The sequence below is a fragment of the Vipera ursinii genome (assembly GCF_947247035.1).
Source record: "Vipera ursinii genome assembly, chromosome: 2".
In the NCBI taxonomy this organism is placed as follows: Eukaryota; Metazoa; Chordata; class Lepidosauria; order Squamata; family Viperidae; genus Vipera; species Vipera ursinii.
This window is the reverse complement of record NC_139513.1, coordinates 174,652,403-174,679,045: the sequence shown is the minus strand read 5'-3', so window position 1 is coordinate 174,679,045 and position 26,643 is coordinate 174,652,403. Positions and strand designations below refer to the sequence as shown.

The 26,643-nt window shown below is 42.7% G+C and overlaps 1 protein-coding gene across 2 annotated transcripts in view; it reads right to left on the bottom strand.

Moving 5' to 3' along the window:
- Nucleotides 1-26,643, bottom strand: part of PDE4A (phosphodiesterase 4A) — a gene marked incomplete at its 5' end in the record, with an annotated part of 176,901 nt that overhangs the window by 79,490 nt on the left and 70,768 nt on the right. Inside the window, one exon of one of the 2 annotated variants that reach the window (XM_083353705.1) lies at nt 14,990-15,206. The exons of the other annotated variant lie outside the window; for it this stretch is intronic. Within the exon in view, the coding sequence (XP_083209831.1) occupies nt 14,990-15,126 (137 nt within the window). Of the gene's footprint in view, nt 1-14,989; nt 15,207-26,643 lie in introns of those variants that run through there. 2 annotated transcript variants of the gene reach the window in all.

The following is a 26,643-nucleotide window of genomic DNA, read 5'->3' as shown; positions in this document are numbered from 1 at the left end:
CATATTTTACTAAGAGTTTCAAGACTGGATAATTGGTGTGAGACTCTTGGCTAGAGAGCTTCGTCACCCAAGTTCCCCTCTTTGTGTCTAAGAGACAGATCATACATTTCAATAATGTAACGTTCAAGTTACTGGTATAAACTGCTTCTGAAATCAGCAGAGGACACAAGACATTGGCATAAAAAAATAAAGAAGTTGACAGGCAGAAAAGAGCCTTTAGGGATATGAAAAGAAGGGTGGTGCTTTAGGGAAAGTATCTTAGGGTGGAGAATTAAGGCGGGCAATATTAAAAGCATTGGAGGCTTTGGATTCTTTTACTATATCGAGCAGGGTGATTTTTTATTTTTATTTATTAAAAAATTTAAACTGCCCAAAAGCTGAAACTGGACCAGTTTGGATTTTGCCTTAATATTCCACTAGCTTCACTTCAATAATTTATTTACAGCACTTTGCTCTTCTCTATTTTTCCAACATTGCTGATTAACAAAATGTAATCCAAGAACTCATGAACTGTAAACTACATTACAAAAGTGTTAAGTGAGGTTGTATTCATTCATTGCTATCTGACTTGTTATTCCAGGATGGAAGCAAGTATGGTAGATAAGAGATAAAGAGAGCAGTATTGCATATATTTACCTACATGCCCAGTTTAAAACCATTTTCAGGCAATGGTGCTTAGACCTGTAACCTAAATCTAGAATCCCATAAACAGATGAAAACAGTTACTCCCAAGTAACTATTTTAGTACTGGGAAAGAAAATCCCTTAATGCATTCAGTTTTGATGTTACTGAACTCCCAGTAGATCAAACTGGCAAAATCAAAAGTGGGAGATCCTGAAAATTATGATTCACAGTAGCGTCTGGCAAGCAATGTGCTCTATGGGCAGCATATAAGATAGTTTTCATACAGGTAGTTGTTAAGTGAGTCACACCAATTTTTATGTCCTTTTTGCTACAGTTGTTAAGCAACTCACTGCAGTCGTTAAATTAATCCTGCTTCCTCCATTGACTTTGCTGGTGGAAAGCCAGCTGGGAAGGCCACAAATGATGATCACATGATGTTTGCAATGATTGCAAAAATATGGCTAGCTGCCAAGCCCCTCAATTTTGATCACATGACCATGGAGATGCTGAGATGGTCATAAATGTGAGGACCAGTCATAAGGCACTTTTTCATTGCTGTTGTAATTTTGAACCATGGCTAAACCAATGGTTACAGGTCAATACTGTTTGTATGTTAATGTGAGTCCCCCTCCCTCACCACTTAGCTACATGGATAGACCACAGCTCAATAGGACTTGGAATATTAAAAAATCCAGTGTATCTTTATAACAGAATCCAACAAAGCAACAGCAAGGAATACCTCTTTGAGGGAGATGGGAAAGGAAGGAAGGAAGGAAGGAAGGAAGGAAGGAAGGAAGGAAGGAAGGAAGGAAGGAAGGAAAGAAAGAAAGAAAGAAAGAAAGAAAGAAAGAAAGAAAGAAAGAAAGAAAGAAAGGACAGAAGAAACCTAGAACTGAGGAGAAAAATTAACCAGTGGAACAAATTGCCTTTGACGTTGTGGGTGCCCAGTCACTGGAGGCTTTTAAGAGACTGGACAGACGTTTATCAGAAATAGTATAGGTCTCCTATGAGAGCAGGGGATTGGACTAGATGACCTCAAAGGTCCCTTCCAACTCTGTTACTGTTACCATTACTGAATCTCCATTGGTTGAATGTCCAGCAAATATCTGGTGATCTGAAAGTGTGCTAGCCACAATGCTAATAATACATCTCCCATGATTTGTAAAGTAATCGCATCTGGAGACACACAGTCCAAGAAAACTTGAATAATGGGCTAGATGAACCAGATGTTAGAGCCAATTTTAAATATTTCTTAAGCCAGGCATAGGAAACATATGGACATTCAAATGTTCCTGAAGTACAACTCTTCAACCTCAAGCAACTTACCGTAGGCACTGATGAGCTATGCTAAAATTCAGCTCTATCTTGGGGGCCTCAGATTCTCTGGGACTGACTGAAAATATATGCTAGTTATGGAAACATTTCCCATGAAATGTCACATGTAGCTTTCTAAAGCTCCTTACCAGATGTGCAGCCCCCGGGATATGTTGGATTTCTACATTAGTCACAGAACTTACTGAGCATGCGGTATTGACGGTGAGCGAAACAAAACTTGTTAAACAGGGAAAGAGCACATAGACAGGAGATTCCCCACATGTAGAATTAGGGTGAGTAAGAACATCTGTACTGGAAGTTGATTGGCTAGTCACAATCATCTTGGATTATAAGCACTGGATGTGATTTATTCTCATTTTCAGAACTCGGAGAAAAGAAAGTAATTTCTGCCCTGGTTTACTAACATGCACAAAACGTTTTTAAAAATGTAAGATCACTGATTCTGTGTTGGTATCCTCTGAAAATGGGAAATGAATATAGCCAAGATGTTGATTACAAATCCACAGCAACCTCTCTGTTTCCAATCAAAATGGGTGCGGTGATTTCTTTGGCAGCTTTGTGATATGGTGAGGTTCTTCGCTCATAGAGTTCATGTAAGGTTAGGCATCAAATGTCAATTGTCACTTTTGCAGCTGGGCTGCACAGAGAGACGGGCCCAGAGGAGCTTCAACCCAAAGTGGAGGAGCAAAAGGAAGTCTGGTGTAGAGACATCGTCAGCTCTAAAACTTCACAAAGCTCCTTAAACCAACAGCCACAAATACATATTTGAACATTAATCCAAGGGAAACATTTTTTAAAAATATGCTATCCAGAGATTTTTACTGTAAGGAGAGATAATAAAGCTATTGTACTTTTCTTTAGTTTGCTGCCCATTTACAATTACAGCTTCTTCATCCATAAATTGTTTTAGGTTGAAGTTCTGTACACCATCGCCAAGTTAGAAACTCAGCTAGAACTAAATTTAGAGTTGCTTCAGACAGGATGTAGAAGCAAGACAGTCTGAAAAAATGATCCTGGCTACCCAATAAGCGTCTGAATGAGATTCGTATTTCTGCAAACATGAATTTGATAAATTCACATTTTTAAAGATATGAAATAATGAAAAATAAAGTAAAATAAAGTCCTTGTTGCAGGGCAAGGAAATCAGAATGGTGGTCGCTTTCCAACATAGGCATTTGCAAAAAAAAAAAAAAAAAAGTAAAGAAAAATAAGAGAAAGGGTGAAAAAGACAGAGACAGAAGTCTTGGGATCTTAGCCAAGAAGACAAGACCAGGGTAGGGTTAGGGCAGTGTTCCCGCATCTGGCATTCTCTAGAGGTGTTACAACTGAAATCTTGAAAATTGATGCCGCAACTGAAGACTGTAATCATTTTACACAATGGTTAGGAGAACAAGTGAAATCAATAGGAATAAAAGGTCAGAGTTCCTGAGTTTAAAGCCCTGCTTTGGTGGGAAATAATGCCTACTAAAGCACTCATAAATAAATTCCTGACATTTTTATTGGAATACCAATAGCCAAACTTTCTGGCTCTGTGGATTAGCAGTGGCAGCAGCGGGCACTGGCAGCGGCAGGGGGGGAAGGGAATGGTATCACACGTGCAAATGGACCTTTGTGTGCTTGCCCGCCACTTGCCCGGCCCAGTTCCCAATGGGTTGGGGACCTTGGTATAGGCCAGGGGTAGGGAACCTTGAAAGCTCTTTTATGACTCGTGGACTTCAACTCCCAGAATTCCTGAGCCAGCTATGAATCGAGCTATGAACATTCTCCATATGAATTTCCTCTCAGCCACAACCTCCCCTCCCCCCAACCTCATTCCCCACACAATGTAGCTTTTGGTAATCTATAAATCTCCAAAGGTGCACTTCAGGTCTGAGATCTCCTCAGGCCTACCTTAGAAAGTTACTATAAAGATTCAAAGAGAAATGAGCAAGACTACTTACGGTTTAAAACCCCTGCTCTGAAAAGACTGGTGAAAACCAAATGTGTTCCTTTCCTGACCCTTTAAATTGGGAAATACTACACTATTTAAACCCAACAATTGGCATATGTCATTAAAAAAGCAAAGACCTCCCTCAACCATCACTTTCTCCATCCATAAGTGATATGGATCCATCTAATTTGCAACTCCCCCAATATATTAAATACAGGAAGAATGCTTACCCTGGATTAAAAAGATAAGAACTGCTCAGATGTAATACAAAAGAACTGATAAACTTCCCTGCACTGCACTTTCTGAGAACATGGGCAATGGCTCTTGAGTTTCCTGTCTCTACTTTCTCCAACTAGAAGTGCCAATAGTGGATCTCAATTCTTACGTTATTTTGTAAGGATTGGGAAGAGAAGCTGTTCAAAGAGTAATGCAAGTTTAATTGACCCTCTGATGCTCAAGGCCTCCCCTCAGAGAGCAATTAGTTAGTGGGTCCCTTGGTTGATACACCAGCATTATGATTAGCTTCCAAATAGGCTGCTTAGTGTGCAAATAGAAATAGCTTTTACATTCAACCAAGAACTCTTCAGCCCATTACTGAGAAATGAGCATTTATCAGATAGCTCTCCTATAAAAACAAAGCAGCCTGCCTTAAGCTAGTGCCTTTCAAAAGTCCCAAAATGGCTGCCCCATTGTCATCAGGGAGGAAGGTAACTGTAATGGGAAATTAATCTTTAGAGTACCTATAGTATGTAGAAACTGCTGAAACAGATTACCTAGGTTCTGCAAATAAATAGCTGTTCCCACTATTATGTTCCCAGCATTTAATCCGAAGCAAATACATTTTCATAGCGAATACTCCCAATAGGAAATTGTCAATGAAAACAGATTAACCAATTAGGGAAAAGTTACACTGAGAAAGGAAAAATGATGCTTTGGTTCTTGAATGTCTAGATGGAGAGTAAGGGTTAGGGCTAGGGTTATTGGTGTAGGGGTAAGTGCTCAGTGACTATTCATATATTGCCAATCCATGGTTCAACCATGTTCCTTGACAGGACCTAGGCTGGAGGGGGTCACACATAACACTGTCACAAATAATTATTTGCAAGCCTTAATAGCTGGGTTTACCTATCACACTAAATCAGAAATGAGCATTAGACTTGCTCTATAACGTGATGTATCAGCCCAGCCAGTGTGCCAGAAACCACAAGCAAGGCTATACATGTGAAAGGAAGAGAGAGACACTGGAGCATCACAGTCAGTGTTTATTCCATATATCAATGCTGGAATAAGACAAAATTGTCTGAACAGAAAGTTATTAATCCTGAATAATTGTACATATGAATATCAGTGCAACTGGGAGTTAAGAGTACTGGTTAGTGAACACTACATAATGAATACACTGGACATTCTTCAAAATGACAAATAAATCTTCACCAAAGGACAAGCGGAAAGTTGTCCCAATAGACTGCAAGACACCATATCCTTCTGGGCAGCTTTTGATCCTGCCACCTGCTTGACAGAACAATACCCCAGTGGTTAATTAAAAAACACACACATATATTCTCTGCCTAGGGAGTTGTGTTACAGAACAGGAGAATTTCTGCAAAATAAGTGTTACACCGCGGCAAATCTCCACCGCAAATGTATAGCAAGCAGATCAGTTAATAATCTGCTGAAGCCCTCTGAGTCCAACATTCACAATGAGCAACACAGGCTGAACCCAACACTGAGAGGTCTGAGTTGTGCTTTCTAGCTGCCAATGACACAGTCAAACTATGCAGTTTGGCATAATCAGATTAGGAAGGCGACAACCATACGGATTTCAATGCATGACTTAAAGAAGGAAGAATTATTTCCTTTTTCTTTCAGTTACACTTATTTCTCTTTCCATGATAAATAGGGCTGACAGACATTTACTGAGCAAACAATGTTGGAAAACAAATCTGAAACCTCACTCAGCGTCATCAATTCTCTTTAACGTACAAGCCAGCTCAGCAATAGGCAAAGCAATGCCCTTCCCTCTAGTCAGTCATCAATTTGGGGATTTCAGATGATTTACTCTAAACACAAGCATTTGTCTACAATTGGTAGGTTAGTAATAACTTTGAAAAAGTCATGGTATTAGTGGCATTGCTACTTGGAGATCCTTGACAAAAAAATTAAAGAAATTTATGTTTGTGTTAATTATAAGCTTCAGGGATTCCTTTTAGGTTTGACGGATAAAAAAACCTCAAGGAAAATTTGGAACTTTGTTATTATACATGTTGACAGTGGTGAGAATCTTATGTGCACAAAAATGGAAAGACAAACTCTCACAATGGTAGTGGGGATATAAAGGTGATGGCATTTTAATTTTCTTGTTATTATGAATTGTGGGCTTGTACTAATTTAATTCCATTTTATTCTCTTTTTGTACTGTTTTAACTGCCCTGTGAACCGCCCTGAGTCCTTTGGGAATAGGGTGGTATATAAATTCAACTAATAAATAATAATAATAATTAACAAAGATGGTGAAACAGACTGCTAGAATTATCTAGTTTTGTTTCTACTTGGAAACTGTTTCTGGACTTTTTGCCTGAAACTGGAAAAAATGAAACTTTGATTTTAGGTTTGATGATTAGAATGATTTTGCTATTATAGAAACAGAAATGTATAGCAAATGTATAGAAATGTAAAGCAAAAGGTTGAGCTTGAATTTTTTTTGTATTTTACTGCACTCAAAAAAGTTGGAAGCCACTTTTTTCCCCTCTCTCTTTGCAATTCTCTCTTTCTCTTAGTTTTCTAACTATTTTCCCCTGTATTTTTATCTTACAATTAATCTTAACAAAATTTATAATAAAACCCATGAACTTCAAGACTAAAAATATTCAAAATTTCTAATAGGAATCACCTTGGTTGATGGCAAGTGATAAACCATGAATCTTCAACATGTAAAGTATGTATTTTACTTGAAGTGCCAGTCACTGTTGAACATAAAAATAATACCAGATTGCCACCATTAAATCCAAGTGGCACTATTAAAGAGTTTTAGGGTGATGTTTTTCCGATCATTGAACTGGGCCATTCTATAGGCCAAAGCTTGCCACTGATCTAAGGCCTGATGGGATGGCCCATAAAAAGTTTAAAATGACCTTTAAAACAATTTAAGTCCCTTTTTCAAGGCTGTAGTTATGGGGGGAGGGGCAGTATGTCCTTTTAAGGAATATAAGGCCACTTACTCTAGCCACTTAATTTGGGAGGGAGGGAGGAGGTTTTTTAATTTACGGAGAGAAAAATATTTCCACTTCCAGCCACCTAGAAAATAGAAAGACTCTAGTCTGAATGGGAACATTTGTTGCTCAATCTATGGAACAATTTAAATAGTATGTTCCTGAAACAAAGTTCAAGAGACAGTAGGTTCCCCCTTCCCCCAACCACTGAGCATGTTTTAAAAGGGATTTCGGCAGTCTATGTTTATCCCACTTTCGTCCCTTTTAAGCAGGTTTGGCAAACATCTGTACCTTTCCCAAAGCCTGCCAGACTAAAGGAGCTAAAAACCACCACAGGAAACCAATGCCTTTCTCCTGCCTTAAAATCTTTAGCCATCCCCCTTTCTAACTTTCTTCGGTTTTAGGATTTGCGCTGCCTTTGCAGGGCTGTGCTCCCTGCCTTCTATTCCAAGGACAGGCCCTTGTTGGTGAGAGGCCAACTCATTAATGGGAGACCACAGAGAATTGAGACAACAGCCCCATCTGAGTGCGTCATAAATTCTCCTGGGCATCATCCAAGTGGAATCAGAGTTCCATTCTCATGTGGCTTGGATGTCCAGTCTCATGCTTGCCCTACTCCACCTTGGATCCTTTCCCCACATCTGCACAAGCCTTTCATAGATGCTTGGGTCTAGCTGAAGGCATCCAGAAAAGATTCCCTCAAGTTGCTCAGTGTAGGAGAATGAAAAATAAAGAACTCAGGACTGAGCTTCTGAGGAAAGGAAAAGTCTCCAAGATGGGATGCAGTGTCACACAGCAGGCTACTTCCCCAGAACTTAAAAATAGCTTCTCTTCTCTGGTTTCCTCTTTGACATTTCTCTGTCCAGCCCAGCTAAGTAGGCAACACTCTAATGACAGCTCTCCCTAAACTTGTCGGAGGGGCTTGCCAAGGAAAATGGATGGAAAAGAAAAGGGGAAAAGAGACTGTAGCGACTAGATGCAGATTGAGTGATATTTCTCCAGGAAACTGTGGAAACAAATCTCCATTCTATTATTAACATAGATATAGTGTATTTATTCAGAAATTAGATATGCGGAGCTCAGCTGGGCTCATGCTGTAGTAAGCATGCAGTGTAAAGCTGAGGCTTTATGAAATTTTTAGTTTTAGTAGTTAAGAATCATGCAACGGAAATGAAATCGTAACGGCATAAGCCACATGGGCACAAATCCATGCAAGAAGGAAAATTAGCTCTTGTTACAGAGGCTTAATGGAGTCTCAGGCAGGAACTGGTCTACATCATCACAAATGGAAACTAGGGAAACTGGACAATGAGCAAAGCAATGAATAAAATCTACCATAGTTTTTTATGCACAAAATCCATAAATAGGTTTACTGACATGTATTACTTGCATTTCCACAACTTCCTTCATTTCTCTAGGTTTGTGCTTGAGAAGTTCAGCAGTGATTGCAAAGCATATATGGATTCAGCTAGAACACCTTCAAGTTATAGAGGGAAACAAAATCAGAAGAACAGCCCCAAAGCAAGTTTAATCTCCAATCCTCACCCCACCCTTCCTTCCTAAATATCCCAATATGTAAACTTCAATTCCCAGAATTCTCAACAATCGGTATTCCAGACATAGGCAAGGTATCCAGGAGGCGGGAAGGCTGCTATAACCACATACAAAGGTTTCAGGCATCTACTGTGTTCTTTTGTTCTCCTACTCGGAAAATGAAAATCTATTCTGCACCTGGGCATATATGCTATTTGTGCTTAGCATTTTGCCCAGTTTATAAAATTGCAGCTACAGAAGTGGGCTCTTGACATAACAATTTATTTGTCAAGCACCATACAAGTTTCCTACAATAAATTAACTGCATACACAAATGGGGGCTTGCTTGTGCCACTCAAAAATTTGAAATCAATGTAAGAAAAACCCCAGATAATGGGGCCCAGCATGGCGTGGGAAGATCAAATTCTCATAGCCCATCCATTTACATGGAGCAGCCTTAATTCCTAACCTTTACCTTTACCTTTACCTTTAGTATAACATAATGACTGTATAAATGTTTTATATAAATAAATAAAATCCAGAAGACAGTGAGTTCTAGTCTTGTCTTAGGCAAGAACATCAGCTCAGTGAATACGGGCCAGTAATTCTCTTTCAGCTCAGCTCAGAGCTTGTTGATGTGGCAAAAATAAGAGGATGAAAGAGTATTAGATATGCTAGCTGTCCCGAGTTATATATTAAAAACTCAGGATATAATAATAACAATTATTCTCTGTTCACAACAATGTGAGGTTATAGCTGCCAGGTTTTTAGCTGGTGTTGGCCTTCATGTGTAACAAGTTTTCCCCCAAAACCTAGGATGTTGTAATGTATTAGTGTAGTATCTGTATATATTACTATATCTATTTCTATCTATCTACAGCAGACATGTCAAACACAAGGCCCGGGGGCCAGATCCAGCCCGCAAAGTGGTTTCATGCGGCCTGCGAAGCCATCCTGGAAACAGTGAGGGAATGGCCCCCACTGCCTTGGCCCTGGCCCAGAGACCCTCCTTCTGCCAGAGACCCACAGATCTGTCCCACTCCTGCCCAGGCCCCCATAGGCACCCTTGATGCGAATGATGTAGAGCTGGCCATGCCCACCCAGTAGGCCATACGCACTCTAGCCATGCCCACCCAGTAGGCCATGCCCACCCAGGCCACGCCCACCCGGCCGCTTGAGGGCAACCGCAATGCTGATGCGGCCCTCAATGAAATTGAGTTTGACACCCCTGATCTACAGTATCTATCTATCTATCTATCTATCTATCTATCTATCTATCTATCTATCTATCTATCTATCTATCTATCTATTTCTATCTCTCTGTCTGTTTGTCTATCTACACACTAACTGCCAAACCAAAAAATCTTGAATGTCACTTAGTAAATCTGAGCACTGACAAAATTTCTCATCTGCTTAAATCCAAACAGATACTACACCAATCTTTTGTAGATATGTATATCTACAAAAGATCGAGGGGAAAGTGGATAAAGATAAAACCTGACAATAGCTTACAACTGAAACAATAAAAAAGAAAGTGAAAACTTGATCTTGGCTATGCAAGAGCAGCAATTCAAACTAATGCAATCAAGGTCAGATTGAAAAAAATCATCTTATGATTCAAACTGAAGATTGTGCAAAGAGCCAGAAAAAACAGCAGATCATATACTCAGCTTGTGAAAGAAGATGGCACGAACTGATTACAAATGACAACATAATACAGTCACCAAAACGATTCACTAGAACATCTGTAAAAATTAGCATGTACAAGTAATGAAAAATTAGTCGAAAATAAGTAAGTTAAAATATTGTAGGATTTCCAAATACACAGTGATTAAACTCTTGGCTCATAACACACCATATATAACTCTGACTGAAAAGAAGAAAGTGTGGATAATTGATGTGGCAATATCAGAAGATAAGGTAAAGGTAAAGGTTCCCCCGCACTTGCGTGCTAGTCGTTTCCGACTCTAGGGGCCGGTGCTCATCTCCGTTTCAAAGCCGAAGAGCCAGCGCTTGTCCAAGGACATCTCCGTGGTCATGTGGCTGGCATGACTAGACGCCAAAGGCGCATGGAACGCTGTTACCTTCCCACCATAGTGGTCCCTATTTTTCTACTTGCATTTTTTACGTGCTTTCGAACTGCTAGGTTGGCAGAAGCTGGGACGAGTAACAGGCGCTCACTCTGCTACGCGGCACTCGGGATTCGACCCGCCAAACTGCTGACCTTCTGATCGACAAGCTCAGCGTCCTAACCCACTGAGCCACCACGTCCCTTATCAGAAGATAGCAGAATACAAAATAAAGGAAGTTGAGGTGATCTCAGCGGTTATCGGTGCACTGGGTGCCATACCAAATCTTGGACAGCACATAGAAAATTTGCGTATTGACAAAATTTCTACCTGTCAATTACAAAAGGCCACACTCCTTGTATTCACACATATACTACACCAGTACCATTACAATATTCTAGGTTTTTGAGAAGAACTTGGTACATATGAAGACCAGTACCAGCTAAAGAACTGGAAGCTCTGATTTCACGGTTTCATGGATACGATATAATAAACAAATAAAATTTCTTTGCTTTCAGTCTTCATATATTTGTGAACTTTTCTGCTAGTAATTCTGCAGCTGTTGGCCCTGGTTCCTCAGCCAAGATTCCTGAGTTGTGCAGTCCACGTCACCAGATGTCCAAGAACACCAATACCTAGCATGGTTCTTGTTGTCAGGTGACAACTGATCTGGTATAGGTAAAACAGCACGACAAAGTAACAACAATGGTGCATTGGAATATCTGCAAAAAATTCCATTTATATGCAAAAGTAACTGTTAGGACCAAAAAATAAATAAAGCAATAAAAAATGAAGAAGCTAAAGTGCTTTGGGACTTTAGAATTCAAACAGACTAGTGCTTGACACATAACACACCACACTTAGCAATTGAGATAAGAAAGACAAAAAAGTGGATAATGTAGTATCAAGAGACAGCAGAATGGAAGAGACATTCTGTAATCCTTTGGTTTTTTTTCTACTTCCCCCAAGTACTCACTAGGCTGGACTCTGCATAGAGTTTTTTTCCAGATCAGCCAAAATGGCTAGGTGCTGTCATCTGCTATGATTACATTTGCCTATGGTACCAAAGTCTTGGCAAAAGCATCAATAATCTGCTAGGAAAACAGGGATAATAGCTGCCAGGGTAGGGAGCACCACATACCTCTAGTGCTTCGTGTACTCTTAAGATGTATGGGACTATAACAGCCACAATAACAGTCACTGTTGGTGAGTTGGGCAATCATATAAATTTGTTTAATATTATCAATAATGATTATATCTGCTGCTGCCATGATGTGTAAGGGTATGTGTGTGAGGTGGGATTTTACAACTTGGATTTTTAATGTTATAAACTGCCCAGAGTCACTATGTGTGAGTTGGGCAGCCATATAATTTTTAAATAAATAAATAAAATGATGCTGGTTAATTATGACGGGGGTTGTAGTGCATGTAACCTGAAGACAGTAGTTGAGGAAGCCTGAACTAAATGTTTACCATACCTGGATTCTTTGAGTCTCCAATTACAGCACATAAACATGTCATAAGATAGAGATATGGTATATTCATATTCACAGAAAGTGGACAGAATGCTTTTTGGATTCTGTTCAAATCAGATGCTGAAAGAGAGAGCTTTATTATTTTCTTTGGAGAACCAAATTTAAGAGACAGTATCAGATCAAAGAGACCACCGCGATCTTGTATTTTGTTCTGTTGTCTAGATCAGTGACCACCAACCTTTTGGGTACCAGAGACTGGTTTCGTGAAAAAATAATTTTCCACACACTAGGGTGTGCGTGTGGTGCAGTTTCACATAGTACCTAGATCCCACACATGTGCAGGTGAAACTTTGCTTGTTTGAGTGGCCCGGTTCCTCATGGGCCATGGACTGGTATCAGTCTGCGCCCTGGGAATTGTGGACCCCTGGTCTAGATCACAATTAAAACTGGCCGCCTCTCTGACCACAGACACACTGTGAAGTCCTTGTGATGGCTTGCTTGCTTGCTTGCAGACGTTTCATTACCCAACTAGGTAACACCATCAGTGTAGTGATGATGGGCTTGCTCCCTTTTTATATACATTAGTTTGCCCTGCCAGTACAGGTGGGAGTGTAGTTTTCTCCTTGGCAATATAGGGTGTTGTTTTCATGAAGCAAGCCCTAATCCTTTATCCTCCTGTGACTCCCTAATGTAACCCTCTAACCCTCTTTCTTATCACATAGCAAATCTCACACAAAAATGATACAGACACTTAATGGTGTAACACAGACATGTCAAACACAAGGCCCGGGGGCCGGATGCGGCCCACAAAGTGGTTTCATGCGGCCCGCGAAGCCATCCTGGAAACAGTGAGGGAACGGCCCCCACTGCCTTGGCCCTGGCCCAGGGACCCTCCTTCTGCCAGAGACCCTCAGATCTGTCCCACTCCTGCCCAGGCCCCCATAGGCACCCTTGATGCGAACGATGTAAAGCTGGCCACACCCACCCAGTAGGCCACACCCACTCTAGCCACACCCACCCAGTAGGCCACGCCCACCCTGGCCATACCCACCCGGCCCCCTAAGGGCAACCGCAATGCTGATGCAGCCCTCAATGAAATTGAGTTTGACATCCCTGGTGTAACATACTATTTAAACATCCTAATTCCATCTTATGCAAGGCCACAGATGAAAAGGAACTTGATGGAAAATTGCACATATTTTCAAAGGCATAAGAAAATGAAGGCAGTCAGGAGGGAAGGATCCAGAGTGACCCCCAAAGGGGAGAGAAGGTAAGCCATGGTTGACCACTTGCCCTAGGCAGATACAACTTGAATCTTTCTCAAGATACACAAAGCCAGTCAGATCGTATGGCAGATGGTGACAGGCAGACCTTTTGGCACATGGCCCAGAGATTTTCCTGCTCAATATGCACGCAAAAAAGGATAGTGCTTCTCTGAGAAGGGCTAAAGCTAGGAGCCACAAACACCAACAGACATGTTCCTGTCCTTGTGAGACAGATATGTTCCCCTCCTCATGAATGCTGTTCCTTCCAGCCAGGGAATAAGTAAGGCAGCTCCAGGACCCCAATGGGTTTATTTCCAAGGAATAGCAGCCAAGTCAGAATGGGCATTTAGTGGCATCGAGGGCATCAGGGAACCTGCAACCCTCTAAACAGAATAAAATGAATTTACTGTATCTTCCTTGTTATTTATGCCACTTCTCAACATATGTTTCAGGTAACAACATACCAATCACATCATACAAAAAACAGTAGAGCAATGCACAAGACAGACACTAGGAGAAGGACTCCGTTCTTTCTGTAATTCAGGAGATGGCTGCCTTGCCCAGATGAGCAACACAAACTCATTTTGAATGATAAGTGTTATCCAAAGTACCAATGAAAATGACTGCGCTTCGACAACTGTGCTTCCCAACTCAACTTTTCAGAGGTCACTGGGCCCCAACAGAAACAACAGTAGCTTGCTTTACAAGACCATAACGGAATCATGATTTATTCTGTGTCCTTTTGTAAAAAAAGGTAAAGGTAAAGGTCCCCCACACATGCGTGCTAGTTGTTTCCAACTCTAGGGGCCGGTGCTCATCTCCATTTCAAAGCCGAAGAGCCAGCGCTTGTCCGAGGACGTCTCCGTGGTCATGTGGTGGCATGACTAGACGCCAAAGGCGCAAGGAGCTCTGTTACCTTCCCACCGTAGTGGTCCCTATTTTTCTACTTGCATTTTTACGTGCTTTCGAACTGCTAGGTTGGCAGAAGCTGGGACGAGTAACAGGCGCTCACTCTGTTATGCGGCACTCGGGATTCGACCTGCCAAACTGAGCCACTGCGTCCTTTTGTACCAAACACTAAATAAAAAGCAAGCACAACACAGTAGGCTAAATGGGGCTGGATAGTTTATTAATTACATTTATAAACTGCTGCAATCCCGAAGGACTCTGGGCAGTTGTGGTTGTACACACCACTGCTCGAGACTGAATTACAATAGAAAACTTTGTTGGTGTCAGGAACAGCATTCACAACCAGACTACCAGAGACCGACCAGGATCCCCCAAGAAAGAGACCAAATAGGTCTCACTCCACTTCTTGTACGGTTCTGGGGAGATGGCCCTATCCACCACATCCAGAACTTTACCGAGGCCCTTTCTGGAAACGGGATAAATAGAAACTTGGAGGCGGCGGCGAACTCTGCTCCTTCACCCCTGCCCAAGAAGCCAGCTGTCCGCAGAAAAGATCTGCCACAACCCACTCCCTTGCAAGCCGCACGACCGCAGGCTCCCTCCCTCCTCCCCGGAAACGCCCGAGGCAGAATCGACCCACCTCACCGACTTCGCCAACAGCCGGTGTCGCTTAATGTCTTCCTCGCTGAAGGAGAAATGCATGTCCACCTCGGCGGCACGTCGGTGACCCGGCGGGAGCCCAAGGAAGCGAAGCGACGCGAAGGCCTTGGCTGGCATGAAAGAGCGCGAGAGAGGAGCCACTCATGGAGGAAGAAAGACGTCCTTGGAGAGTCGGTGCCGGAGCCCAGAAGTCGCCCGCGTCTCGGAGCGGCGGCCGCGGTTCCTGAAAATCCCCCACGCGCCGGGCAGCGCCTGGGACTTCAGGCTGGAGGAGGAGGAGGAGGAGGAGGAGGAGGCGGCGCTGGCAGCGGCGGTGCCTATGTTTGGGGCGGAGGGGGGCGGGCTGGGGGGTGGCGGAACTGCGATCTAGAAAGCCCGGCGCCGGAGCGCAGGGTCCTGCTGAAGAATACGGAAAAGTGATCAGAAGCTTAGAGAGGACGCGAGACTCCCGGATGTCAGGAGGCGCAATCGTCTTTTGGCCTCCCGCGGGAAAAGCGTCCTTGCGCTGTCCTCCGCGAGGGTGCTCCGGGGAGAGAAAGTTGGTAAACTCAGGAAAGAGTGGGTGTTTTGCCTGCAGAGGCCCACCCCCACCCCTCCCTCTCCAACTTAAGCCTGGCATACCGGGAAAACGCTATTGGTCCGCATAGAGCAGCAAACTTGGCAACTTGAAGACTTGTGGACTTCAATGCCCAGAATTCCTCAGCCAGCTGGGGCTGGCTGAGGAATTCTGGGCATTGAAGTCCACAAGTCTTCAAGTTGCCAAGTTTGGAGACCCCTGGCATAGAGGGACCACTGGTGAGAAGACAGATTTCCTTGTTCCTACTGGGAGAGAAATCCGGTTGTGGAACGCTTTTCCTTCCACCCAGATTCCACAGCCAACGGTCACAGCCAAAGATGAATATGGAGCATACGAGTCCATTTTTCTTAACTTGTGCTTTGATACCAAGCTTAAAATGCCACTAAGCGTGTGCAGGTTTCACCGCTCTCTACTCAGTAACTTCAATTTTCCATGTTTGGGTTTGGAAAAGGCAATCATAAAGTCATTCTTTACTCTCTCTTTTTTTTGCAATATACAACTTGACAAGCGGGAACATATAAATATTTATAAGAATATAAAAATTCTTAATAGTTTGCAAATCAACCCTTCAGTGGTCCCATGTTACTTCTACCTGGGAGACCTCCCATCTGCCCTTCTCCAAATTAGGGAGGGTCTCTCAACATTTTAAAATGCTTTGAAACTGAGATTGGGACTACCCATGGTCCTAACAACCACGTTGTCCTAGAACATGGAACTTAACTAACAACGGCTTAGGAATGTGTGACTAGAAGCTGAATGGAATTATCTATCGTAGTCAAGAATCAGGGTTGAAAATTTATATGCTGCAAATATCAGAGTTTTCCACACATGATGGGTGAGCATTCTGGCCATCTCTGGGGTTGTGCAACATTTGAGAATTCAAACAGGGCTACATAAATCCTTAGCACTTTAAAGCAGCCACATCTTTTCCCAGGACTTGGCTGCTTTAAAAAGTTGCAGACAGATGCTATATTCCTTCCTCTGCACAAAGCTGCAAATCTTTATTAGTTACCCATTTAATTGCCATTAGTTAGCACAATAGCTACATTTTGATATATATATAAACAGTCCGAATATTGAAAGAGGAATAATGATGCTGTTTTTATTGCTGTTTCATGCCTGGAATATTACTGAGTTTTGTTTCAGAATAAGAAAAGGCTTTAAAGTATGGGTCTGCAAATATTATAAAACAAATAAGAGTGTGAGTGTAGGCCACATTCTCTTTCCAACATTAGCCAGCCATACTACTGTGGGCAATGTCTAGCTGTAAGGGAAAGCGGTGCCCTTAATGCTTGACATCCTGAACTCTACCATCTCCAAAAAGGAGAATCCGTGCATAGTTAGATCCTTGTCCTCCAGAGATTTATCCCAAAGATGCAACTGGACTTTCTTGTTTTTCTTTGAAGATGTTTCGTTTCTTATCCAAGAATCTTCTTCAGCTCTGACTGGATGTTGGGGAATGGAAGGATTCATAATCCTTGCAGACAGCTGTTCATTTGCATTCTTTTAGCGGGTCGTTATGAACAGCTGTCTGCAAGGAGTATAAATCCTTCCATTCTCCACCAACCAGTCAGAACTGAAGAAACTTCTTGGATGAGAAGCGAAACATCTCCAAAGAAAAACAAGACAGTCCAGTTGCCTGGTGAAAAAGCATCTTTGGGATAACTATGACCTGGATGCCCGAGAGTCTCCACAGACATCCAGAGATTTATCTTCTATAAAAGTCCCTTAAACTCATGGCCAGTCTCGCAGCTGAGAATTGGATGTGCTGCTTTCTAGGTAAATGAAAACAATAGTTATAAATAAGCACCCAACTGTTGGCAGAGAGATGAAACTGCACATGTAATCCAGGAATCCTGATGCAAAGGAAAAATCCTCCTTGCCACAATGCTTTACGCATGTACTTTATGAAGTAAAGCCCAGAAAAGCACATGGGAAAAACAGCAAATCAAGAAAAGGCGTCAGAGAAAAAGAAAAGGAACGTCTCCTATTTCTTCCTAGGGTCAGGATCCAAATACTCCAGTTCATGTTTTGAAACCTACTTCCCTAACGTCCCACCCATTTGTATTTACTGAAGGGTGACCACGAAGCTCTTCCTCAAGAGGAATCCATCTGCCTGCCACAAGGTTCCCTCTGTGCCTCTGGTTGCGGAGGCGGGTAAATGTACGAGACTGGCCCTTAAGAGGGTTAGTTGGTTTACCCGCTTGTCTCTTGGGCCAAGGTGCACCTTTCCTTACACGGGGACAAAAACACCCGATTCTTTGCCTCCGCTCAGTCAAATCACATCCTGATGACACTGTTCTAACCAGCAAACTCTGTGTAGTTGGAGGGAAGGTGGAGGGTGTCTCGGACATCGGTCATCAGTGCTGACAAATAAACGGAACCTGGATGTTCAGGATGCGTGGCTCCCAATGAGAGACGCTGGAGACCCTCATGCCCTCACTGCAAGTTCAATTCTGTTCCCCTAACAGAAGCTGGAGATCTTCACATTCTCTTAAGTTTTCTGAATATATACGGCTGGTCACTGACAACAACCTTTCAGCTACTGTGTGGACAGTCAAATGTTGCTAGACTCTGTAAACCCCCTCCCCCCACATCCCCCCCCCACCTCTAACAGGACAGCTAATCATGGCATACAGGTAGTCCTCGACTTACAACCACAATTGAGCCCAAAATTTCTGTTACTAAGTGAGATAGTTGTTAAGTGAGTTTTGCTCCATTTTACAACCTTCCTTGCCACGGCTGTTAAATGAATCACTGTAGTTGTTACATTAGTAGCACAGTTGTTAAGTGTAATCTGGCTTTCTCGTTGATTTTGCTTGTCAGAAGATTGGAAAAGGGGATCACATGACCCCAGGGCACTCAACCGTCATACTATGAGTCAGGTTGACAAGCATCTGAAATTTGATCACATGACCGTGGGGATGCTGCAACGGTTGTAAGTGTGAAAAACAGTCATGCGCCACTTTTTTTTCAGTTTCTAATGGTTACTAAATGAACTATTCAAACAGTCAGTAAATGAACTATTGTAAATCGAGGGTTACAATCAGGGGACTGGAGGCTAAGCCGTTACGATGAATGCTTGCAGGAACTGGGCATGTCCAGTCCAACAAAGAGAAGGACCACGGGGGTGGCAGGATAGCAGGCTTCCAATATTGGAGGGGCTGTTACAAAGAAGAAGGGGGGGGGGTGTCAACCCATTTTCCAAGGCACCAGAAGGCACAACAAGAAGTAACAGATGGGGAAAGAGAGATCCCACTGAGAACTAAGGAGAAATTTCCTGTCAGTGAGAATAATTAATCAGCGGAGCGACTTGCCTCCAGAGGTTGTGGGTGCTCCCTCACTGGAGGTTTTCAAGAAGATGCTGGACAGCCATTTGTCTGAAATGGGGTAGGGCTCCTGCCCGAGCAGGGGGCTGGACTGGAAGAATTCCAAGGTCCCTTCTAAACTCTGTTACACCGGTTACTTTGTGTTGACTTTCAACGACACTCATTTGTTGCATGGGGGGAAGCCTGTTTCATCGACTTAGGGCACTGATCTCGCTGCTTCTCCCTACACAGAGTTACGTATGTGTCAGCAGGACGCTCGCTGCTCTCACTTAATGCACGCTGCTGCTGCCGCCGCCGCCAAACTCTTCTTTTCTTAGGCAGTTAAGAGCAGTTTCCTCTTAGCACCGTTTTACTTGGCTGCCCTGCCGTCAAGGCTTCTATTTCTTGCTACTTTGTGCATCCAGATTGCAGGCTTGCTAATAAAAGAGGCAGACAAAGGATGCGCCAACATCCTTCATTGCTGGGATAGGTCCTGTACTCCATCCTGTAACTCCTGCCAGAGAGAGAGAGAGAGAGAGAGAGAGAGACAGAGACAGAGAGACAGAGAGAGACAGAGACAGAGACAGAGACAGACAGACAGACAGACAGACAGACAGACAGAGACAGAGACAGAGACACACAGAGAGAACCTGGGCGGGCTGGGTTGGGGGTTTGTGTCTCTCTGCTTAGAGCTGACTTGGCACCTGAAACAAAAGGAACTGCCCTTGGCTTGGCTTGGCTTAGCCGGAGTGTGTGGGTGAATGTCTGCAAGCAGCTTAATTTATACCCTCTGTGAAAAAAGCCTTGAAGCCGCATCCCTCCAAGCTGAAGAGTTGCAGACTGAGATTCCTCCTCAAGCGGGATTTCTCAAGCCTCATAAAAGAAGGAGGCAGGGTGGGGTGGGGGATGCCTCTCCAGGTTTAAGCAGTAATTTGTGAAGCTTCCTGAGACTGATGGGGAGGGGTGGCACAAGGAATTGGGACAGCAGAGGTGATCAGAGGGGACACTTTCTGAGCTCTCCAAACTCTTAACATGTGTTCATTAGATAACCTTTATCTAACCTTATCTATGTTTATCTAACCCTAAACTCACTGTCACTGAGACCGGTTCCTGATTCTAAGAACAAAAATGAAAGCAAACACACACAGACACACACACACACCCCAATGCTCATCAGCTTTATCTCCACTTCCTGACTTTGCCCCTGAGTCACTCTGTGAACCTTAGCGAGTCACTTCCTTTCACTGTGCATCATAATTCTCTCCCTAAAAAACATACAAAACCTCTGGCTCCTTAATCCGCCCCCACTGAACCTTCGGCCCACAGCAGGTTACATGGGTCTTGGAATGAGTGGGTAGGAGGGAAGAGATCAGCTAATGGCTGATCTAAAACATCCAGCCTCTTCCCGTGCCAGTGTGCTCAGCAGTCCTGATAACATCAGGTGGAGGGGAACTGTAAGTTCTCTTAAATTGCTCAACCTTTCTGGAATTCCCGTCATGTCGTCTTTTTTTGCGGAAGGAAGAAACCCTTTTCTAGGTCACAGCGAGGTGCAGTGGCTGCAGTCCTTTGACCTTGGATGAACCAAGCCATGCCTCGTTCCCCACTCTCCATGAAAGATCAGTATACCTTAGACTCATTTTGGTGAGATGGGCAGTGTAGAAAACAAAAAACACCTCATTTTCCATTTCAAACATTTCAGCCATAATACCAGTACTGGACTAGTTTAGGACTTGCCAATAGATCTCTGGGTTCTCCTTAGGGAACAAGGAGAAAGGTCAAACAGCCTCTCTGACTCATTTCTAGTTGAAAGGGCCTTCTTAGCAAGCTTCCAGAGAAATGTTCACACCCTACAGGCAACAATAGCCCCTGTAAGAGGCAACCCTTAGGATTCTAGTGTTGAGGCGCGCACACATGCTTGGAATAAGGGCCATTAAAGCTGGTGCGGGCTTGGAATGTTCAGATGTTAAAGCATCGTGAAGATGTCATGCTTGGTGGGTCCCTCCTTAGAAATGCATCAAATGCATCAAAACTGGACTGGGGAAATCCTCTCTTGACCACACATTTAATTGGAGGACTATGCAAGCCGCTCTTCTGAATCGACTCGGTTGTTGCAGGAATAGAATTAGGGAAATCTCCCATATAAACTACTCTGAACTCTTTGACAAAAGATAAAAGAGAAACAACAACATTTTTGCTTGCAGGCTCTCAGTTTTGTCCTTAGGATTCCCAGGTAGAAAGTAGCCCGAGTAAACTAATGCCCAGGTATGCACCAGATTTCTCCCCAAAAGTTTTATCAAATTCTTCTTCTAAAAGAATGAATAGCAAAAACTGAAACATCTGTTTCAAGATTGTATCATACGGTTGAAACCAATTTTTACCTGCCCATGGGTACATATTTTGCTTGTGGGACTGGTTTGCATATATTTTTCTCCATAAAGGGCCTTACATGAAGAAACTCTAGTGGACCAAAAGGATTTGCTATGTGATGTGCTTGTCTTTACAGCCAGGAGAACAAGAAGCTTCTTGGATGAGAAGCAAAATGTCTTTGAGGAGAAACCATGAAAGTCCAGTTGCCACTCGAAAAAGCATCTTTGGGAAAACCATGACCTGGATGACTGAGAATCTCGATAGACATTTCAAAGATCTTGCTGCAGAATTCAGACATGTTTCTTAAATGTTCATTTATAATCAATAGAAATTATGTTTTGTGTTTCAAAATAAAAACTAAGGTTCCAAGAAAAAGCAGAGGGTTGTTTTTTTTTGTTTAGAAAAATATAAGATTCCTTGCTTGGAAGAATGAACTGGGTGGCGTATCTAATGTAAAGACTCAGCACAGACCCTTCCTTTCTGTTTCCATTAGACTACAGAAGGCAATATCTTAAAAAAAAACAAAACCAACCAATTTGGCTGGCCCGGCTGAAGAGATTTCTGGTGTGGCCCCCCAAGATAGCCAGCTGCAGTGGGTGGGAGAAAGCAAACCACAGAAGCATCTGTTTGGCTGAGACCTCATAGGTCATGGGAGGTGGAAGAATGAAACAACATCTTCATCTCATATATTAGTTTAATAGAACACAATTATTTTATTGCAGTGGTTTTCTTAAATCCCACAGCCAAAAGATACAGTATTTTTTTGTTAAAAGTCATAAAAGTAAAAGTAAAGGTGGTGGCGGTGGGGGGTTGTTTTATGCAGGAACAGTTAAAGTAGAAAATATGGTGTCCCTCATTGCTAATAATTAATATTTGACAAAAGCATGTCTTGGAACAAATTTGCTTTCACTTGTTTCAGGAATGCTGGACTGGGAGAACATTTGTGTGGTATTTACTCATTAGGCCAAATCCGACTCTTCCTACATCATCACCATTCAAATCAAGGCAACAACCATCACAAAGGTTATCCAGTCCATGCTGGAATTTTTATTCAGCCACAGTGTGCAAGGAAATGAGTAAAGCTATCAAGAGGGTTAGAGGGTACTAGACAACCTATGACCCACTGGGTCATTGTTTCAGAGGTATTTATTTACATAAACAGAGAAACAGAATGACCACGGGTGGGCAAAAAGGCATTGGGAGCAGGAACAACTTCTGATTTCTTACCATTGAGTTTCTTTGTGGGAAGTTGGTAGGGAGCATCTTCCTTCCTTCCTTCCTTCCTTCCTTCCTTCCTTCCTTCCTTCCTTCCTTCCTTCCTTCCTTCCTTCTTTCCTTCCTTCCTTCCCTCCTTCTTTCCTTCCCTTCCCTTCCCTCCTAGTAGGCAAATGGTTGCTGCTGGGAGCAGGGGATTGTGAGATTGGCTGGGAAACTGTTTTGCCCAGGTAAAAACCATGATGACGAGAGTTTTAGTAGTATACAAATATAAGGAAGAATCAATGAATTCTGCCTTCTTGAGTGTAGAGAAAGTGCATTTTCATGCACCAGAATTAACTGGCTCTCTAGACACACAGAACTGCCATAGAGATCGTCACAGATACTGAGAAAGATCTCTCAGTTCTTCATGTCAAGATGCCTTTGTAGCTGACATGATTAAACGTATGCACCTATGAGGGTTATAAACAGGCATAGCAAAATGCCCAGCTTGCAAAATAACATTTAACAATGAAACACAATGTCCTGGAATAGAATGCAAAGCATCCTGAAGAGAAGCAGAGAAGAGAAGAGAAGCAGAGGAAGCCTTGCTGCATAAGGACATTCTTATCAGGAGCCGGCCTTTTTAATAGTGCTACCGGAAGCCCCTGAAAAATTAGCTAACAGCTAATATTAACAGCTAATAATTAGTGAAAAATCAGCTAATAAAAGTCAGCTTCTCCAAAGCACCTGAGGGTAAGGCAAGAAATAATAGGAGGAAAGGTATTATCAAACAGAGATTCAACCTAGAACTAAGGAGAAATTTCATGACAGTGAGAACAAATCATCAGAGGACCGACTTCCCTCCCAGAGTTGTGGGTGCTCCATCACGGGAGGTTCTCAAGAAAAGATTGGATAGCTCTTTGTCTGGGATGTCATAGGGTCTCCTGCCTGAGCAGGGGATTGCACAAGAACAGGAGTCTCCAACCTTGGCAACTTTAAGACTTTTGGACTTCAACTCCCAGAATTCCTCAGCCAGCTTGGCTGACTGAGGAATTCTGGGTGTTGAAGCCCACAAGTCTTAAAGTTGCCAAGGTTGGGGACCTGTGCACTAGAAGACTTCCAAGGTCTCTTCAAGCATCCCTTCCTGAACAAAAAAAGAAAGAAAGAAGGAAAAATAAATAAAACAGGACTAGAAATTTTGTACTATGCCCAGCTATAGCTCCTCATTCTTAATCCCGTTCTCTTCTGTGACCAACCACTGAAAGGTAGCAGGCTTCAGGGATGGCACCCCATACATCTGGTTTTTGGATAAACCCGAATTAGATCTGGACTAATTTGCTGAATTGAAGCGTGGCTACGGAATTGAAGGACACTTCATTTTTTTCTTCTTGACCAAAGCCCTTTCTCCCCCATTTTCTTTTGTTTGGTTATAGCAATGGTAGGAATGATTCAAAAAGAGTATTCCTCCCCCAGTTCCACAAACCCACTGCTTTTAATCCAACTAAAGGAGATTCAAACACAATTCTACATCTTGTATATCAGCACTTTTGCTCACACAACACCATGGCCATCAGGCCACTCTAGTGCTATAAATAACCAGCCTGCATGCAGACATGGTCTACAGACACAGATTGTTTTAATTGGGCTACTTCATAAATAATGGACAATAAGTCAATAAATGTATATTTATTAGGGCTGCCAGATCTGGCATGTAGGAATTTGGGGGACCACTAGATGGCAGCAAAGAGTCTAATGGGGTAGGTTTCTTTATTTCATCCATCCTCCCTCCCTCCCTCCCTCCCTCCCTCTCTCTCTCTCTCTCTCTCTCTCTCCACATCTTGCCACAAGATGACTCTGTGCAGCTTACAATGTTAAAAAGAATAAAACAATACAAAATGTATACAATAAAACATTATTAAAAAGCAAAATGCAATACCCTTTGCTGCCACCTGCTGCTTCTTTGCACATTTTGCAGCTGAGATCTGGTAACTCTTAAGCTTTAGAACAGAACTTAGTTCTCTTCATGGTTAATGCTGAGCAAGATTCAAGTTTTTAATAACCAGGTCTTGTAAGTCAACCCTTATTTTGGGGTTAGTTGAAGAAAATGCCAATGTGATATAGAGAATTTAAGATACAGGAGCGAGCCATGTTTTAGTCCAGCCATGGAGGATCACTGGATGACTCTGGCCCTCACAGCGCTACCTTGCCATGAAGTTGTTGTGGGGATAAAACAAAATATCACTGAAAGTGCCCTACTCCTCCTAGAGAAAAGCGGGTTATAAATCTAAAAATTGTTTTTACATGCCCACAGAGAAGCCTGGGATGAGTTTTCCATTCCACAAATTCTACAGAGCTGCAAAATATTTGCTTTGAGATTCAGCAGTAACTTTTAGTTCTCAGGGATAGGGTACTCAGGAGGGGATGTGGGAAACAATGTGATGTCTGGGAGTGGAAAACGGAACAAACTGAACTTCTGGCAGAGAAGTATTTGGGTTTGCTTTGAAATGCCACCTTCCAAAGACCAGTGTCTCATAACACAGATCTTTCAAATTTTGAGCAGAACGGAGAGGTCTGGTTACACAAATGGTATTGTACTGCCCTCTTATGGACATAGTCCGCTACTCCACATTAACCAAGACTAAAAATCAATTTTGATTACTATTCGAGGAATAAAAATTAGTTGTTGCAAGTCTGTTTTCCTCCCAGAAAATGTGTTTAAGAACAAGTTTTCTAGGAAGAAAACAGGTTTGCAATGATGATTTCCCACCCCCACCCCCCAGCAATAAACAGCTCACTGCATGCAGGAGCCAAGCACCTGGGAATCCATATGGAGCTTGCAACAGTCCTAAGGCTTTTGTTATTAACAGGCAAGTCTCTACAGGAAAAGATTCCATTAGGCCAGTAAATGTAGAAACAAATTTCATTTCCACATTTGAACAAAAATCAATTTCAGCGCTAAATATTTTTTCATCTTTGCAGATTTTCATACTTATAACTGCTATACTAGAAATGAGGCTTACCTCTGAGTAAAAATGCACAAAATTAGCTACAGTCTAATTATGGGCTCTGACGGGTAATGCCAAAGGCCTCCAAATAAAACATAAAAAACATAATTAACAATTATATTCTGAGACAGAAAGTACCAACTGGAGTTTCTCAGCTCCCCAAATTCAGTGACTAAGCTGGCTCTTATTTGTTTTGCCAGTCTTGCCCACCATAATTACTACTCTTTGGGAAGCAGAGAGAAGGATCTCCAAAGCGATCTAATGAAGAACGTCTTCCATCACTGATTCAAGGACCACCCACTCTACTAATTGCCCAAGAGAAAGTCACATCTCAAATGCAGACAACAGGACTGAAATAAGGACTGTCAAAAAGCCTGCAGAGCTCCAAATGCAGCTTAAGCAACCAGCAAAATACAGGGGAAGTTGGCTTCCTGCGGCCCCGCCGCCCTGTCTGATTCACACAAGGTCCCAAGATACCTCTCGTTCTAGAACGGAAGAGTTGATAAAGGGGCAGACAAGTTAGGCTTATGCGTTGCTGCTTCCTCTTCTGATGCAAAAGGCTGAGTGTGCAATGAAGATATGTTTCTTAAACTACATTCCCTTCCGCACTCAAGTGTCACCCAGTTGCATGACACCTCCCATCATATCCACGTTGCACAACAATGGGTCCTGTTGGAGGAGGACTTTGAGAAAAAAAGATAAGCCCTTTTCCTCTTCTAATCTATCGCTGACAGAGCTGCCAATGTAGGTAACAGTGTGTTTTTTGTGTGTGTGTGTGTGAGACAGAGAGAGAGAGAGCACACTATGCAAGCAAGTAAAGAAGTCATGTGCTGACTAGGATCCTAAAATGCTGGATTTGGACTAGGCAGACCTGGGTTCAAGTTCCCATTCAGCCAGAGTTCAAACCAATCAACTTCATTTCAGGATCAAGGCTGTTTCTGAAATGGATTTTCAGCTTCACAGTCCATTTCTGGGCTCAATTAAAATTGTCCGCCATTGCTCAGACACTCCTTCCAGACTGCAGCAATACACCTAGAGTTTGTATCTGTTTTGTTTAATTTCAAGAGGTGTCAGACATACAGGGGAGAGAGAAGTAAAGAAACTCTGGCAGAGGAAAGAATTCGTGTACCCTCTCTCCCCCTTGAATCCTCCCCAAGGCCAGCTTTGTTAAGAAATGAGG